General features: G+C 36.3%; 1 protein-coding gene across 1 annotated transcript; it reads right to left on the minus strand.

Annotated features, from left to right (window-relative positions):
• Positions 1-2718: 2718 nt before the first annotated feature.
• On the minus strand, positions 2719-10533 carry csrp1b (cysteine and glycine-rich protein 1b). The gene is made up of 6 exons (XM_048198552.1): positions 10421-10533; positions 9782-9891; positions 6419-6587; positions 6209-6338; positions 5702-5795; positions 2719-3025 (listed from the first exon to the last, which is right to left on the minus strand). The coding sequence occupies exons 2-6, from the start codon at positions 9888-9890 to the stop codon at positions 2949-2951; spliced, it is 579 nt and encodes a 192-aa protein (XP_048054509.1). The 5' UTR covers position 9891; positions 10421-10533; the 3' UTR covers positions 2719-2948.
• Between the last annotated feature and the right edge of the window lie 9211 nt (positions 10534-19744).

Below are 19744 nucleotides of genomic sequence, written 5' to 3' on the forward strand. Positions count from 1 at the left end.
AACAATGGAGGACAAATCATCGTCGCTGTACATCTTCATACATTTATAGAAACAGAAATAAAAAGGATCGTGTTTGAAAGAAAGTGAATGAGGAGGTCGGACAATCTGATAAGTTGTAAAAAACGGTCTTTACTCAATTAGAGCTATATATATATATATATATATATACAAGCCAACTAAAGACGACCAATTGAGCTTATTCGCTGTAATTTACAATTATTTCCCCACTGACAAGTTGTGTTTATTCAGAGGAAGTGTGCAGAAAGCAGTGGGAGAGTCTGGGACACACAAAGGAGCGGGAGAGCCCCTCTCATGACGCGAATTCGCGTTTGTTGTAAAGGGATTTTCACGCGCGAATGAAGCGAGTAAACTCAAAATGTTCAAGCGTCCAACTACGCGCGAATAGCGCGATTTATTCGCGCAAGTCGCGTCTGGTGTGAACGCGGCATTACGGAACGAACGCGGCGCCAGTTTCGTTTTTTTTCGGTAACTTGAATAGGAAAGGCGTAGAACATTCAGCGTAAGCGTTATGAAGAATGCGGAAGCGGAAAGTACGTTCAATGCGATATTTTGTTTATAAAGCATAAACGGTTGTATTTTTTTCGAAAATGACCGATCGATTCGCTAGATAAGACCCTTATTACTCATCTGGTATCGTTTAAAGCCCTTGAAGCTGCACTGAAAGTGTAATTTTGACCTTCAATCTGTTGGTAGCCATTGGAATCCACTGTAAGGAGAATAATCCTGGAATGTTTTCCTCAAAAACCTTCATTTCTTTTCGACTGACGAAAGAAAGACATGAACATCTTGGATGACATGGGGGTGAGTAAATTTATCAGGAAAAGTGTATTTAAAAGTGGACTAATCCTTTAATGTTTTTTTTTTTTGAGTAAGTAGTACATATACAGTTTTGGGTATGTTACACTAAAAAAGTAATTAGTTACTTGCTACTAATTACATTTTTAACAGTGTAATTAGATTACTGTACTAAAAAGTTTTGCATTACTTATTACTAATTACTTTCTAAATCCCATTTCAACCTTGACATGAAACTGCTCTTTTAATGCTTTCAAATAAAAAATATAAAATTGCATAAATTATTCTCAAAATGACAAAAGTATTTAAAGGCAGAAAGTTACATTAAAAACATACATTTTAACATTAGATGCTAAATTTTGATGTTTAATCCACTATTTGTTCTATAGTTTATACAGTATTTAATGCAATTACATTAAAAGTAACTGTAATCACTTACTTTATTTTTTCAAGGGAAAAGTAATTAAATAACAGTAATTAATTACATGTTTTGAAAACAATCCAATTATGTAATTATTTTTATAAAAATATCAAACATTAAATATTTATAATATATAATATGTATAAAAAATAAAATAGATCAGTAATTGCATAAAATTATTATTTTGATAACTTGATTTGAATGTTTCCCCTTATTTAAGGGATATTTTATTTATTCAATATCCCTTTATTAAATTAAGAGTTTGGAAGGAACATGCAAAACTACTATTGAAGAAAATAAACCTGTCTCAAAATATATATTTTTACTGCCATATAGACCTTCCCCATGTGACAACTAGCCCCGGTCCCCCTACTGTTGTTTAATCTTCCTGTAGGTCTGTTAAAAATTCAGACCTCCAGACAGCCAATTATCACCTGCTTTTTATAAACTGTTAAGCACTTGTAAAAACACAAGCCAGATCATGCTAATCTTACTGTGTGTATAGAGAGTGGAAGAACTTTTATTTCTGCCCAGCTATACTGTATCAAACAAAAATATACATTCAATTCATCATGCCACAGAAATTGAAAATTGTTTTCACTATATCTTAGAATAAGATGTGGCGCCCTCTGGTGATAGCCTTATACTTCAGTGAGCAATAGTGCTTGTGTCTAATATAGTCCTTCACTCCAGTATGGGATTTTCACCGGTGAAGGTGATGCACATTCAAAGCAATTTCAGCTGTTTTGTTTAACATATCTTTCTGATGCATTATTAAACTGAACGGAAAAAATTGGCACTTTTACACAAAATAATATGTAAATGATCAAAAAAATTAAAACTCAACAACATAGTGAGGTTGTGTGACAAGAATGCATATACTACTACTATTTATTATACTGCATAATGTATATTGCTTTACATACTATTTAAAAAAAGAAAAAAAAAGAAAGAAAAGAAATAGGCACTGTACTACTTTACCATTCCTAGCATAGCTCGTGTTTTTGCCTCTGGCAAGTATTTAATTGATGATGGTGGGAATGTCGTTTGTTTCCCCCGGCAGCTGCTCTGAGACCAGTTTTGTTTATTTGTTTCCATTGTTTAATTCTGAATTAGTCTCTAGATGAAAGCACTACAATCTCTCTGATGGTCTTATCCAGTCAGTCTGTGGTCTGTCTTTGTGGCAGCGTCTCATTAGGTCAGGCCCGTGACAGGCTCAAAGACATAAACACGCTTTGTTCCTCATCACACTTGTGTTTTTGATGTGTGTATGATGTCATGGAGAAAACAAGCGCATCATCTTAGTGCGTACTCAATGCTTTCTGTGTCCCATGTCTGTTTACAAACTTCATGTTTGTTCAAATTATAATTGCATTCATGCATTCTTAGTTATTATATTTTTCAAATGCAAAATGCATGGCATAGCCCAGTCAGAGAATTGCATTTTGTGTCTCTGGATTTATGAAAAAAATAAATCCCAGTAAATGGAAAAATGACCCAGTTTTATTTTTGCAAAAATGTCAGTTCATAATACTGTCTTGGATTTCACATGAAACCCCGTTTATTGGATTTAGTACATACTCTGAGCACCAAAATGAGCACTTATGTGTGTGTATAACATTTATTAGACATGTTTCTCATACAGCGTGAGGTTTGAAGGTGGTTAAGTGTCTAGTTTGTCCTCCTGGGTTCACCGATGTCAGCTGTATTTCTATTGAGCGTGAGCGAGAGCTCCAGCTCCCTGACCAAACCCAAAGCCCTTCGGTCCAAAGTTCTTAGCATAGCAACCTATATAAATATAAATCATTTTACAATAACTATTAAAATAAATAATGTTATTATACATATAACTATTAAATGTTATATTATATATAAATAATATTAATAATGCTATAATAAATAATAGATCATGTTATAAATGTCAACTATATAAATATTTTTACACATTAAAGGCACAATATGTAATTTTCGCCTCTAGAGGTCGCTTATTCAAAACAAATGCGTAGCTTGATGACGCCTTGATTTCGCTGAATCATGGGAGGTGTTGTCTTCACGTCTACAGCCGGTGGAAAAGAATCCGTCAGGATTTGGGCAGAAATAGGGTTGGGAACCGAGATTTTTAGTAGTGTTTTTTTAAAAGAACCGGAACCGTGCAAGATTTCTGGTGTGATGGGTGGGCGAAGTGCGGGGAGCGTATCCTTTAATAGAGACGTCTCACATCATGAATATTGTTGCAATGAATGTACTGAAAAACCCTCACGCGGTGCTACTCATAAACGTCGGTTATCAATGCAGAGAGGGAGAGAGAGATGAACAAAGCTGCACGAGATTGCGTTCTTGATTTCATCGCCCACATGATCTAAATCCTAAATGACAAAAATTCACCCATGTATATTAAACCTTTGACAAAAATAAAATCGCGTCATTCAAATCTGCGTTCGCGCTGCCGTTGATCTAGAAAGTTGTCATGTAGATATAAACAGCTTCACAAACAGTCTTTTCAAACGCATTATTTATATATATAGACTATCATTATTTCCCGGTATCCCTGACTGTATCGTTTACATTGTTACGCCACTAGGTGGCAACAAATTTACTGTTAAAAATGTGTCTATCACCGAATCATTCTTTCAGAAACAAGTCTTTATGAATCCAACTTACAAAAATATTATGTTTCACCTGTCTGAATCTTACATGTGTGTTCAAGCATCTTGTCCAATTTGTGGTAACACTTTACAATAAGGTTCATTTATGAACTAACCATGAGCAATACATTTGCTACTGTATTTATTAATCTTTTTTAATGTTAGTTCATTAAAATACAGTCGTTCAGAGTTTGTTCATGTTACTTCACAGTGCATTAACTAATGTTAACAAATACAACTCTTGATTTTTATAATGTATTAGTAAATGTTGAAATTAACATTAACTAAGATTAATACTTGCTGTACAAATGCAGTTCATTATTAGTTCATGTTAATGTAGTTAATGATGTTAACTAATGAACCTTATTGTAAAGTGTTAGCAAATATGAGATTAGCAGTCTGTTAAATTCATTTTACAAGAATAATAAACACAACAAGGACTGTTTGAGTTGAGTATTGTGTATTTTTCCCTTACTACTATTTTTTATTAGTTGTTTAATTATTTTAATGGAACCGGAACCGGAACCGGAATCGTTAGGCAGAACCGGAATCGGAACCGGAATAGTGCTTCTTACGATTCCCAACCCTAGGCAGAAATCATATTCATGCATGAGCAAATGTATTAAAGATTTATTACGATTACTGTAATATGAAGCAGGGTGTGGCTGAAAAACGTTAAAGCGGAAGGAGGCCGCTGGAGCGATTGCTAATGAGAGACGAGCGCGACACACAGCTCGAGAGCAGAGGAGCTTTTATTATGCCACAGATGAGCACTTCCGCTTCTTCCGGTCATGCGTGTGTAGGGTAACGCAGCGCTGTTAACATATTAGATGCATTTGTGTGTTGAAAGTTGTTATAATGCTACTCTGTGCGTTCGCTCAGAGACAGTTGTTGCACAGTGCAGTAAGCTAGATCAATATTAATCATGGTAAAACATGGTACTCATGGTAAATCAAGAAAATGAGATTTAATGTGTACAACATGTTTTTGCTGTTCTTGTTGCATTTACACAGCTTTAACCAGCAGATGTCCTCAGCATGCTATGTTTGGAGTGAATAGCTAGTGTAATCGATCTAATCTAACAGTGAATTTAGCTGACGAAGTCAATATAGTGGAATAAAAACAATGCCTAGTCTTTTTCACTGCAACTTAAAAGGAAGCAAGCGCTGGATACTTGAGGTAATGTATGTTACACTGTTTGCAGGCCTGGCATAATGATCTCATCGTTAATACTTCTCACTTATGACCAATTGTTTTCCATATATCCATTTACTTTAAAGTATCCTTGAAAAGGGGGTTTGACTTGTCAAACAGTGGTGGATTTTTCTGAACCTCTGCGATTAACTTCTCCGCATTGTCGTCTGCCATTTTAAATGCACGAACCCTTAAATTAGAACGGATTCTGATTGTCAGTGTTTTATCATTCAACAGCTGGAAAAAAAACATAGCTGTGGTGTGGACAGTGCTATTAATTTATATTTAGAATGATTTTAAGAACTATATCTTTATCGCTATCTTTATAGTTATCATTCTTGGTGTGAACGGGCCTTAAGAGTGTGTTGAGCTATATAACAATGATTCGTTTTCAGTCCGTGTCCTGGTTAAAATTGCTTATTTCTCTGGATAATGTAAGAACACAAGCCAACAAAATATATAAAATTGTTCTAATGGTTTTTTGATATTTTTATTAATTAATGTAAAATCTTACATATTGTGCCTTTAATTAATAAAATTAATATACATTTAAATATTCATTGTTAAATATTCCTATTTCTGCCTATTTCCATAAATACACATATGCATGATGTTTGATACTGACCTTTACAGTAAATCTCTCCATCTTTATCTGCTACAGTGGTGGATTCCAAACTCTTCCCACACTTTGCACATCTGAAGCAGCTCTTATGCCAAGACTAAAAGAGGACACACATAAACACACGTTCAGCCTTGCCTGCATCATGCCGGCAGCAACTGTGACAAGTGATGCCCAAAAGGTCATTTTGTCAGTAGTTTAGTATCTCTTTTGTTGTGCTGTGTTGGGTGGCTGTATATAAAACATCAGACATGTTCAGATTGGCAGTAATTTTGTCAGTTTGCAGCATTATTTTCGGGCAGGTTAGGACATGGTGTTGTGTTTGCATTGCATTTTTTATGGTTGTCGGTAATAAGACAACCATGCCTAAACAATCAAGACTTTTCTACAAATTAATACAGCACATAAAAGAAATCTGCCAGATGAGGTTTATGTTAACCAGTTTTTTAATGCATTAGGCCCAGGGCAAAATGACTGTCTCTCCACAAGTCGAGTCTAGAAAAACGGACTCACATTTCCTGCTCCAACCACTTTCTCTGCCGCGTACACTGCGTTTCCACAGCGAGGGCAGACATCCGAACCGCCAAGCTTCTGTGCAAACTTTGACGGGTTGGGGTTGTTGGTCGGGCGATGGGATGTTTGTCTGTGTGACACATCGGGCTACTTTAATTCACATTGGTAAAGACACAAACAGTATGCTTTCAATGAAGCATCCTTACTAACCCATCCGGTTTGATTCCCAGAGCTTCGCCCGTGTCCATGCTGAGCGTTCCCGCTCCTCCACCAAAGCCATACCCTTTTGGGCCGTATTTCTTACCGTAGCAGGACTTGCAGTAGATCTCATCCTGATGCACAGCCACTGTTGTACTGTCCAGATTCTTTTTGCACACCACTGCAGTAAACATAGAAGATGCATGCATGTTCAAGACTGTTTGCTCTGTGGATAATGTTGCACTTGATAGCAAACTAATACACAGCTATATCTCACAGACTTGACATATAAGAGGTCAGTATACTAGAAAGACATACTAAACTGTAAGTTTCAGAACATCCTTGTTAGTCCAAATACAGCTTTTATTTAAACCAAGCTGCCAAAATGACTAATTCGGCTGTTTATTTTCAACTATGTGAATGTGGAGCAAGTCAAGTCAAGTTTATTTGTGTAGCTCTTTCCATAACACACATTGTTCCAAAGCAGCTTTACAGAAAATTATCTTGTTAATGTTTATAATATATTAATATCTTCATGCCTTATGATTGTATTAAGCAAATTAGAGCTGGGTGATAATATAGAGTACATTTTGCGACGATACAAGCAATCAAGCAGTTGAGATTTGCTGAATAGTTTATATGTTGCCCAATGCAAATATACTGTATGTATGTGGATAAAATTGGACATACTTGTATAGTAAGTTTTAAATAAAGAGCTGGGTGATAATATAGTTACATTTTGTGATAAAAAAAAAAAAAAATCAGGCCTTTGAGATTTGGTATTATATCGATTTACAAACAAATCCTTCCAAAATGACTGAAGCCTAAAAAAAAATACACTTTTTTTGTCCAGGAAATCTTATATCATTTTGTTTTGTTAATATATTTTTTCTTTTTTTATGCATTTTTTTTTTTATTATTTTATTTACCTCTAAATTACTAGATTTTTTTACCAATAATTTTAATAAAAATTAGCAGATTCTTTAAAAAAAAACCTTAAAAACAGCTTCCCCCCATTTCCCATTCATTCCCTATGGGGGTTAAATTGACAGACAATGAGGGATTCGTTACTATTTTTATTACCAAAACAAAAACTCCTTGAGTCATTGACTCCTTTTTTTTTTGTGTATTCCCATTTCAAATGTGAAAGTTTTAAGCAAGCTCTTAGAACACTCAGATGAACACCTGATTTTTAAAATTTTTAAATAAAATGACCCAAGGAAAGGAGTAGGGTTAAAATCAATATGAAATCAAAACTGACACACAGAAAGCATATAACAAAAAACAAATTCAAGAAATCATTGAGTTCATACTGAGATATCTGACTTTTGATGAAAACTTTGGCATCTTGACAAGTCTGAGCACAGTTTGAGACACAGTTGAGATCTCTTCTGATATTTTAGACAGAGCAGGGGTGTCCAATCCTGCTCCTGGAGTGCCACTGTCCTGCAGACTTCAGCTCCAACCCTAAACCAATACACCTGAACCAACTAACCATACTAGAAACTTCCAGACAGGTGTGTTGAGGCTTGACTCTCCAGGAACAGGTTTGGACACTCCTACACTAGAGGATGCAACTGAGCTCTTTTTCTCAGGAGAAACATCTGAGAAACAGGATCATTTGCTGTCCATTGCTGAGTAGGAGAAAAAAAATCAAGCCTATACATATACACTCTCCCTGCGATTTGGTGACATAATACTTTTGATGCATCATCAATGTTGATGTCTCTGCGAGTGTCATCTGCACATAAACATCCATTTGTTCCACAGATCTGCAGGCGACGTGCAGCCTTAAAAGGCAGACGAATCCACCAGGATGTTCATTTGTACAACACCTAATATAGACACGCTGTTTAACAGAAAAGATTTACTCGCTGCTCAGTCCCGTATGCAAAATCATGCCAGCTTTCCACTCCAAGGACTTTTGTCTTTAGTTCAGAAGCTCAAACTAATTCTAATTCTTTCCACGCCAGTGTTTTTCAACAAAGTCGCCAGCCAGAGCCGGCATTTTTGGTCATTTTCACCAAACTGTGAAACTCTGACCATGCAGTATATCAAAAGAAAGAACATAGCCTCTAAAAAAGTTTTATTTTTTTTAATCAACATTTGAATGTAAGTAAGTTTCATAAAGCAATATTTTGAACAAAAAGCTGTGAAAATCGTGTTTTTGTCAAAGACCATGTCCAGATCAAAACATATGGAGTAGATCGCTTCCATCAACACTCTCAAAGCTTCACAGTCCTAAAACTCGTCCTGGGTTGTTTTTTGATTCGGTAACATTATGTAGTTTTGATTTATATGCTGTTTAATGTTTGATGATCATGTTATTTTACATGCTTCATCGCAATGCTTGTTTCTTTTTCTTTTTTGCCTGTGTTTTGATCCAGAGATTCTGTACTCTTTAGCGCCCCCTACCGTATAAAGGCCCCGATATACTCACGTTGAAGTTCTTTTTCGTTCTTTGTTTAGGGGCAGTGTGTGAATTGTGCTACATTAACACTGTTGCCGCGGGTTTTTATTCATGTCCATGGGTTGAATTGACCACAAATTACATGATATTTAGCCCATGGAATGCGAATTTTACCAGGGGAACCCTGCCAAAAATGTGAATTTTACTCCCGGAATGCGATTTCCCGCCCCTTTCCAAAACGTGATTGGGCTAATTTTGGGCTAGTTTTGAGCAGCACTTGGGCAAGTTTTGTTGTGAAAACCTGGCAATTCCACAGTGCTAGTTTGAGCAGCAGTTGGACTTTGTTTTGGTCTGATTTTGTTCAAAATGACGTCACATCAGTTCATTCTTTGATTTTGTTTGAAGTATATCGGGGCCTTAACAGTGAAAACATGGATTGCCTGTCAATGGCGGGGAAAGAGTTTTAATGATCCGTTTGTACAATTAAGCAAATTATTATTATTTTCTTTTAGGATAATGCCTTTTTGTAGGACAGAAAAAATCATAAATGAGAGCATTGGTGGAGATTCGTGCCCAAACAGAGCAATCTTTATAACAATTTTCTTTTGAGTTAGTGTCACATTCACAGCTCACAGTTTTGTTCAAGAATATCATATTTTCCATGATATATATGACCATCTGCATGAATAATCTTTCCATTTTCCGGTTAACACCCTCTCTCTACAGGACTAACCATTACCACCCATTTCCACACGGAGAATCTCACTCTAACATGCACATCCTTTATGCTTAAAATACTCTATTATAGAGCACTGGAGGTGTCAGGTGAAAGTTTGTGTCAATGTGTGTCTGTCTCTAATAGATTTCCCGGCTTGAGCTCGAACATCTGCTCCCATCTCTCACATGAGTTAACATACTGTGATGTGAATACCAAGGGATCAGTAACAGACTGATGTGTGACTTACTGCACAGAAAGCAGGACTTGTGGAAACTTTGTCCCTCACACTGGACCTCCTCTGCGAAATACACCGTCTTCTTACAGCAGCCACACTTGTTTCCTCCTCCGAGCGGCATCCTGACAGTATTAACACACGCACACGTTAAAAGATACACAAATTAGTTCGATGCAAAAAGTAAACTTCATCAGGCCTAAACTCATTTGCCTTGTCACAATATTATTTGGATTTTCTGCTCTGGATTTTATGTGTTTTCAGAGTTTAAATTAATTTTTCTTCATAAGAAGGTAAATTGTAGCTGGATAAAGTACAATGAATCTAATTTGGTGAATTCAGGTAAAGTGGAATGTTTCATATTCTTTGTCATTGCCAGTGTTTTTTAAAGTATATATAAATTTCAACATTTACTAAAACATTCTTAATCAAAAGTTGAATTTGTTAACATTGTGTGTATTAACATAAGCAAAAAATATATTGCTTTTTTATAGTTCATTTTAGCTAATGCATTAATTAACAATATCAAATGAGACCTTAGTGTAAAGTGTGACCATATTCTCTGATTTCAGTTCTGGATAAAGGGTCAAAACACAAGCGTTCTGTCTTTCCCAAACTTTTTTTATGCAGTAATAATAATAGTAAAGCTCTTACCTGCAGTGATAGTTAAGTTCTGCTTCACTAGAAGATCACAGAGCGATCAGCAGTCTGAGTCCTTATATGAGTCTAGAGAGGATGAGACTGATGAAGAGATGAGGAGCAGGAGGGAAAACAGAGAGAGAGAGAGAGAGAGAGAGAGAGAGAGATTTCTAACCTCTCTGGCTCTTCTTAAATCACTATTTGACAGTTTTCTTTTCATATATGACTATTATATTATATATTCTCAGTTGACCATAGCAAGCCAATGCTTTACTAAAAGAGTATGTGTACTGAACAACCAAATACAAATGTAGAATTATTTATAATGGTCTGTATTTAGACCAGTACAATATTATATATATATATTGGTCATTGTTAGTGCAATCTCTTACTAATTTTATAATACTAACAATAATAACAAACTTTAAGATTTAAGTTTGTTCATAAAGATATGTCTTAATGTGTTTGTAGTTTTGTATTCAGTACAGTAATCAGGAAGACATGCAGTGATTTAGTGACCCATGAAATGTTTGCACATGGTTTTTTACCTTAAACGGTGTTTGTTAGGAGGACTGGAATCCCTCGCCCTCCTCATACCAAACACAATGAAACACAGCTGAACCTACTGGAATGCAAAACTCACCATGAAATAAGAAGCAGAAGTTAGTTAGTTAGTTAGTTAGTTAGTTAGTTAGTTACTAGCTAGTTAGTTAGCTAACTATTAGTTAGTTGGTTAAGAAATAAGTCAGGTTAGTTAGCTAGTTAGTTAAGAAATAAATCAAGGTAGTTAAATAAATAAAGTAAGTTGGATAGCTGGTGTTAGTTAACTCACTAGTTAGTTGGTTAAGAAAAAGTAGGCAAGTTAGTTGTTAGTTAAGAAATAAAGCATATTAGTCAGTTGGTTAATAAATAAATCAGGTTAGTTAGTTAGCTAGTTAAGAAATAAAGCATATTAGTTGGTTAACAAATAAATAAGGTTAGTTGGTTGGTCAGTTAAAGAAATAAAGCAGGTTAGCTGATGTTAGTCAGTTAGTTGTTGGTTAGTTAGCTAACTTACTTGCTAGTTGGTTAAGAAAAAGCAGGGTTAATAAGTTGTTAGTTAAGAACTAAAGCATATTAGCTGATTAAATAAATCAGGTTAGTTAGCGAGTTAAGAAATAAAGCATATTAGTTGGTTAAGAAATAAATCAGGTTAGTTTGCTAGTTACTAAAAATAAACTAGAAATAACTAGAAATAAAGCAAGTTAGATGATGTTAGTCAGTTAGACGTTAGTTAACTCGCTAGTTAGTTAGTTAGTTAGGAAAAAGCATGCAGGCTAGTTAGTTGTTAATTAAGAAATAAAGCATATTAGTTAGTTGGTTAACAAATAAATCAGGTTAATTAGTTAAGAAATAAATCAGGTTAGTTAGCTAGTTAAGAAATAAAATATGTTAGTTGGTTAACAAATAAATAAGGTTAGTTGGTTGGTCAGTTAGTTATATATAGATAGTTGATATTAGACAGTTAGCTAGTTAGTTAGTTAGTTGTTAGTTAGTTAGTTAGTTAGTCAGTTAGTTAAAGAAATAAAGCAGGTTAGTTGATGTTAGTCAGTTAGTTGTTAGTTAAAGAAATAAAGCAGGTTAGTTGATGTTAGTTAGTTAGTTAGTTAGTTAGTTAGTTAGTTGGTTGGTTAGTTTTATTAGATTTTACCATGGTACAGTATATTTAAAAGTACCAACATTTCACCGTGGTGCCACAGCATTTTTTTGTAAAGACAACTTTAAACAGTTGAGACCTCATGTAATGAACATAAAATAAATTTAAAATTTATAACAAAAAAATAAAATGAATAAAAAAAAATCCAATGGCCTTTCCCAACAGTGGCTGTTTCCCTGGTTTCACAGACAAGTCTTAAGTCTAGTCCCAGACTAAAATGCACGTTTAAGCTGTTTTAACTGGACGCAACCTGTACCGACATATCTTAAAATATGTCAGTGACATTGTTTTGTCTCAAGATGCACACCAGTAATGTTTTTCCAAGTTACTTTAATGTCCTAATTGAACTAAGGCCTAATCCTGGTTTAATCTAAGCCCTGTCTGTGAAATCAGACCTGTAAGTTTTACTCTAATTTAACTGGGGTTTCTTAACTAGGCATGTGTTGCATGTTCACAGCTGCACATGAATATTACAGCATGCATCTTCAGTCGGTGCCAAGAGCCTGTGAGCCTGCTGATGGTGCTGTTCTTCCGGCACAGATTCATCTGATCCAATGACTTCCTTTGATTGTTGATGCATAGGGAGAGGGTGTTGGAAACTGATCCATATGAGACTGGCAAGGAATATCCTAAAGCTCTTTTTCAACTGTGTGTGTTACAGAAGCCTTTTCCACACTACCTTTTAGTCACACACACAGGTCTACCTCCTCTGGACATCCGCTATGACCAGCCTCTGCATCTGTGTGTGAGCATGAGTGTGTGACCAATGCATTAATCCACCACTGGAGAAACAGGAGCTGAGGACAGGAAGGTTTTCATGTAAGTCTGAGCATGTGTTTGGGCCTGTGAGAGCGAGGGTGACTCGTGTGCTGTGACGTTTAGGTGATGAATTAAAGAGCTGCTGCTTCGTTTCTTCAGCATTTCGGCCTGAATAATATTATCAGTGGCTCTGCAACGTGCAAGTTTGTCAGCAAATGTGAGTAAATGATTATTTTATATTTAGTGCATTAATTTCCATTTTGTTTTATTATGTTGTTGCCTTAACCTGTAAAATCATTGAATCAGTCATATAGATTCTATTAATTACAAAATATAATTAAGTCAGATGTTAAATTTAATGTGAATTGATTTTACATAATGGTTAGATGAACTGGTAGTAATTAAACCCAAGTTGGACAAACCCAGCAATTGGGTTAAATGTTTGCCCAACCTGCTGGGTAGTTTTATTTAACTCAACCATTGTTTAAAAATGACTGCATGCTTGATTAAAATGAACCCAAAGTATGTTGGAAACTAACATTTGTTAATAGGCTATGTTTAATAAATGAACATTTATTAATAAGTTTAATGACTAATAATTAAACAATAAACATTTATTAATTTGCTTATTAATAAATGTTTACCTTTTGATCAGTATTGTTTCCTCTAATAATTATTTGTCTGATTTTTAATGTCCAACATATTTTGGGTTTATTTTAAGCCATATAGTCATTTTTAAACAATAGTTGACTTAAATAAAACTACCCAACAGGTTGGGCAAACACTTAACCCAACCACTGGGTTAAAACAACCCAATCGCTGGATTTGTCCATTTTCAATTCATCATTTTTTAGATGCTTTGGGGGGCGCATTATTAGGAATTATACTTGCACAAAAAAATAAAATCTATTATGCATCTTATGTCCTTGCCAAGTAACAAACGTGTATGCGCATTTTCAGAAAACGACCAGAAGAGGGCGCGCTCACTCTTCTGTACTGACTTGTAGTAAGACACACCCTTTCTTTTGCGCGCGCTCTTGTTCTTTTTTTCTCTTTCACAATCAATTGCTTTTGGCTCATAGGGTTTTGTCTAAGGATTGAATGTTCATCAACATTATCATTTTTGCCTCAAACATCTGACTGTGCTTGACTTTCTGTTTTTCTCCTTGTATATGTGCTTTAACGATTTACTTTACCGCTACAAAATAAACAAAGCACGTGCCGAGACCCTGGATTTTGTTTGGCACTGTTGATTTCGTGTGAGAGCCTATAATTATGACTGTGGTCTTAATGGAATAAGCAGAGTTAAAGAGCATTAGTAGTAAATGCCGCCAGGTTGATGTGAAACAGAGACGTGCTGGTGTTTTAGATGGATCACTCCATCATGCTCAGATTAGATTCAGCCCAGTAAAGCCTGATAAACGAGGGGCTGCAGCTGCACTTCTGCCTCTAATGCGGCTGAAACTTGAGCCTGTCTGCAGTGAGACCGGTCGCTGCCTCATCCTCCATATAAGCCGCCTCACACTGATGGATGGACAGGACTAGACACACCACTTTTATCATCACCTTCATCAGCATCACATCAAGTATCATAATCATCACCTTTGATGTGATGTTGATACTGATGATGGTTTTATAATGAAGGTGATGTTGACTATGATGTTGAGGATGAGGAAAATGATGATAAAAAGTGGTCTGCCTTTAATTTTTTACAAACTTCTTCATCACCACTATGATCATAATCATAATAATAATAATAAAATTCAACATAATCACTCATTATTTTCATCTTCATCATATAGGCTAGTGATACATAAGCATAACTTAGTCCATTACAAGAAAAAAAAACATGCTTTGATAAATCAATTATGACAAAAAGTCATAATTATGAGATAAAAAGTTGAAATTGTGACTCGCTAAGATAAATATAAATTATGATATAAAGAGTCAAAATGATGAGATACTAAGGGTACGTTTACACGACAATGATATGCTTAAAACGGAGAAGTTTTTCCTTTGAGTTTTCTGCATACAGATGACACCATTGTCAAAACGATCCCCATTCATATGAATCCTTGCAATCAACTAAAAACGCTGTATTCTGCTGGCAGGCCATTAGATGGCGATGAAACACTATAGACTGAACATGTAATACGCATGTGCATGACGTCATCGTTTTCATAGATTCGCGTTTTTGTTGTTTACACGGAGACCGTGTTCAAAAACGTGCACTTTGAAATCTGTTTCAAAAGTTTGCGTTTTCAGGCCACCAAACGCCGTTGTTGTGTAAATGAACGGCCAAAACGCATAAAAAGTTTTCCGTTTTTAGTTGGAAACGATGTCGTGTAAACAGCCCCTAAGGGTACGTTTACACGACACCAATGATTAAAAAACAGAAAGGTTTTTCTATGTACAGATCAGCTAAAACGACATACCTGTGAAAACAACTAAAAACGCTGTATTTTGCATGCCAGGTCAGTAGTTGGCAATGTTACTTTGTAAAGAAACACTATAAACGCCTGCGCACGTGCTTTTTTTTTACAGAGGACTCGCACCAAATGCGCATGGCTATAGACTAAACCAGCACTATCTCATGACCAATTCGTGATGGGCAGGTTTAGGGGCGGGGTTAGGGGCAGGTCATTTGTGCGAATTCATATGAAATTGGCAACTCGTAATATACGTACGATTTAGCAAAAAAATTACGCATTTTTATGACCTCACTCGTACAAATTCGTCTAAACCCCAGTGATGGGTGGGTTTAGGGGCGGGGTTAGGGGCAGGTCTTTCTTGTGAATTCATACAAAATTGGCAACTCGTAATATACGTATGATTTAGCAAAAAAAAAATGATGAATTTTTATGATCTCACTCATATGAATTAATCTAAACCCCAGTGATGGGTAGGTTTAGGGGTGGGGTTAGGGGCAGGTCATTCTTGCGAATTCATACGAAATTGGCAACTCGTAATATACGTATGATTTAGCAAAAAAAAAAAAGATGAATTTTTATGATCTCACTCATATGAATTCATCTAAACCCCAGTGATGGGTAGGTTTAGGGGTGGGGTTAGGGTTAGGTCTTTCTTGCAAATTCATACGAAATTGGCAACTCATAATATACGTATGATTTAGCAAAAAAAATATGAATTCTTACGACCTCACTTGTACGAATTTGTCTAAATCACAGTGACAGGTAGGTTTAGGGGTGGGGTTAGGGGGAGGTCGGTTGTGCAAATTCATACGAAATTGGCAACTCATAATATACGTATGATTTAGCAAAAAAAAGACAAATTTTTATGACCTCACTCATATGAATTCATCTAAACCCCAGTGATGGGTAGGTTTAGGGGTGGGGTTAGGGTTAGGTCTTTCTTGCAAATTCATACGAAATTGGCAACTCATAATATACGTATGATTTAGCAAAAAAATATGAATTCTTACGACCTCACTTGTACGAATTTGTCTAAATCACAGTGACAGGTAGGTTTAGGGGTGGGGTTAGGGGGAGGTCGGTTGTGCAAATTCATACGAAATTGGCAACTCATAATATACGTATGATTTAGCAAAAAAAAGACAAATTTTTATGACCTCACTCATATGAATTCATCTAAACCCCAGTGATGGGTGGGTTTAGGGGTGGGGTTAGGGGCAGGTCATTCTTGCGAATTCATACGAAATTGGCAACTCATAATATACGTATGATTTAGCAAAAAAAAATATGAATTCTTACGACCTCACTTGTACGAATTTGTCTAAATCCCAGTGACAGGTAGGTTTAGGGGTGGGGTTAGGGGGAGGTCATTTGTGCGAATTCATACGAAATTGGCAACTCATAATATACGTACAATTTAGCAAAAAATAACGCATTTTTATGACCTCACTCGTACGAATTCGTCTAAACCCCAGTGACAGGTAGGTTTAGGGGTGGGGTTAGGGGCAGGTCGGTTGTGCAAATTCATACGAAATTGGCAACTCATAATATACGTATGATTTAGCAAAAAAAAGACAAATTTTTATGACCTCACTCATATGAATTCATCTAAACCCCAGTGATGGGTGGGTTTAGGGGTGGGGTTAGGGGCAGGTCATTCTTGCGAATTCATACGAAATTGGCAACTCATAATATACGTATGATTTAGCAAAAAAAAATATGAATTCTTACGACCTCACTTGTACGAATTTGTCTAAATCCCAGTGACAGGTAGGTTTAGGGGTGGGGTTAGGGGCAGGTCATTTGTGCGAATTCATACGAAATTGGCAACTCATAATATACGTATGATTTAGCAAAAAAAATATGAATTCTTACAACCTCACTTGTACGAATTCGTCTAAACCCCTGTGACAGGTAGGTTTAGGGGCGGGGTTAGGGGCAGGTCATTTGTGCGAATTCATACGAAATTGGCAACTCATAATATACGTATGATTTAGCAAAAAAATATGAATTCTTACAACCTCACTTGTACGAATTCGTCTAAACCCCTGTGACAGGTAGGTTTAGGGGCGGGGTTAGGGGCAGGTCATTCTTGCGAATTCATACGAAATTGGCAACTCGTAATATACGTATGATTTAGCAAAAAAAATGACGCATTTTTATGACCTCACTCATATGAATTCATCTAAACCCCAGTGATGGGTAGGTTTAGGGGTGGTGTTAGGGGCAGGTCTTTCTTGTGAATTCATACGAAATTGGCAACTCGTAATATACGTATGATTTAGCAAAAAAAAAATGACGCATTTTTATGACCTCACTCATATGAATTCATCTAAACCCCAGTGATGGGTAGGTTTAGGGGTGGGGTTAGGGGCAGGTCATTCTTGCGAATTCATACGAAATTGGCAACTCGTAATATACGTACGATTTAGCGAAAAATTACGCATTTTTATGACCTCACTCGTACGAATTCGTCTAAACCCCAGTGACAGGTAGGTTTAGGGGTGGGGTTAGGGGCAGGTCATTCTTGCGAATTCATACAAAATTGTCAACTCGTAATATACGTACGATTTAGCAAAAAATTACGCATTTTTATGACCTCACTCGTACAAATTCGTCTAAACCCCAGTGACAGGTAGGTTTAGGGGTGGGGTTAGGGGCAGGTAATTCTTGCGAATTCATACGAAATTGTCAACTCGTAATATACGTACGATTTAGCAAAAAATTACGCATTTTTATGACCTCACTCGTACAAATTCGTCTAAACCCCAGTGACAGGTAGGTTTAGGGGTGGGGTTAGGGGCAGGTCATTCTTGCGAATTCATACGAAATTGGCAACTCGTAATATACGTATGATTTAGCGAAAAATTACGCATTTTTATGACCTCACTCGTACGAATTCGTCTAAACCCCAGTGACAGGTAGGTTTAGGGGTGGGGTTAGGGGCAGGTCATTCTTGCGAATTCATACGAAATTGTCAACTCGTAATATACGTACGATTTAGCAAAAAATTACGCATTTTTATGACCTCACTTAAATCCCAGTGACAGGTAGGTTTAGGGGTGGGGTTAGGGGCAGGTCATTCATGGAAATTCATACGAAATTGTCAACTCGTAATATACGTACGATTTAGCAAAAAATTACGCATTTTTATGACCTCATTCGTACAAATTCATCTAAACCCCAGTGACAGGTAGGTTTAGGGGTGGGGTTAGGGGCAGGTCATTCTTGCGAATTCATACGAAATTGGCAACTCGTAATATACGTACGATTTAGCAAAAAATTACGCATTTTTATGACCTCACTCGTACGAATTCATCTAAACCCCAGTGACAGGTAGGTTTAGGGGTGAGGTTAGGGGCAGGTCATTCTTGCGAATTCATACGAAATTGGCAACTCGTAATATACGTACAATTTAGCGAAAAATTACGCATTTTTATGACCTCACTCGTACGAATTCGTCTAAACCCCAGTGACAGGTAGGTTTAGGGGTGGGGTTAGGGGCAGGTCATTCTTGCGAATTCATACGAAATTGGCAACTCCTAATATACGTACGATTTAGCGAAAAATTACGCATTTTTATGACCTCACTCGTACGAATTCGTCTAAACCCCAGTGACAGGTAGGTTTAGGGGTGGGGTTAGGGGCAGGTCATTCTTGCGAATTCATACGAAATTGTCAACTCGTAATATACGTACGATTTAGCAAAAAATTACGCATTTTTATGACCTCACTCGTACGAATTCGTCTAAACCCCAGTGACAGGTAGGTTTAGGGGTGGGGTTAGGGGCAGGTCATTCTTGCGAATTCATACGAAATTGGCAACTCGTAATATACGTACGATTTAGCAAAAAATTACGCATTTTTATGACCTCATTCGTACAAATTCATCTAAACCCCAGTGACAGGTAGGTTTAGGGGCAGGTCATTTGTGCGAATTCATACGAAATTGGCAACTCGTAATATACGTACGATTTAGCAAAAAATTACGCATTTTTATGACCTCACTTAAACCCCAGTGACAGGTAGGTTTAGGGGCGGGGTTAAGGGCAGGTCATTTGTGCGAAATCATATGAATTAGCCACCTCATAAAATACATACGAATTGCTGTGAGATTGGGTTGATGTAACATGCATGTGCATGCCGCAAATTTTTTCACAGATTCACTTTTTTGTAGTTTACACAGAGAAAGATAATGTTATCATTTTCAAATTTCAATTAATTCATAATTATGACAAAAAGTCGAAATTATGACAAAACTCACATATAATTTTTTTTACTAAAGCAATTTTTTTCTAATAGCAGATAAGTAAATGCTTCTATAGTTATTCCCTAATAGATTTCCTTAGATCAGTTTGGACCAGCTTTAGTTCCAAGATGGTTTAAACTGGTTTGGATTTAGATGGATAGTGCTGGTCTGTTGCTGTCCCAAATTGGTTACAATGGTTAACA

The sequence above is a fragment of the Megalobrama amblycephala genome, linkage group LG8, assembly GCF_018812025.1.
Source record: "Megalobrama amblycephala isolate DHTTF-2021 linkage group LG8, ASM1881202v1, whole genome shotgun sequence".
Classification (NCBI taxonomy): domain Eukaryota; kingdom Metazoa; phylum Chordata; class Actinopteri; order Cypriniformes; family Xenocyprididae; genus Megalobrama; species Megalobrama amblycephala.

What these genes read in the sequence shown, in the direction of transcription:
- csrp1b (XM_048198552.1), bottom strand. Translation starts at nt 9,890, where the DNA reads ATGCCGCTCGGAGGAGGAAACAAGTGTGGCTGCTGTAAGAAGACGGTG. An exon ending in CAAGTCCTGCTTTCTGTGCA is followed by an intron (nt 6,588 to 9,781) that starts GTAAGTCACACA and finishes TGTTTACTGCAG; the next exon opens with TGGTGTGCAAAAAGAATCTG. An exon ending in TGGAGAGATTTACTGTAAAG is followed by an intron (nt 3,026 to 5,701) that starts GTCAGTATCAAA and finishes ATATTTATATAG; the next exon opens with GTTGCTATGCTAAGAACTTT.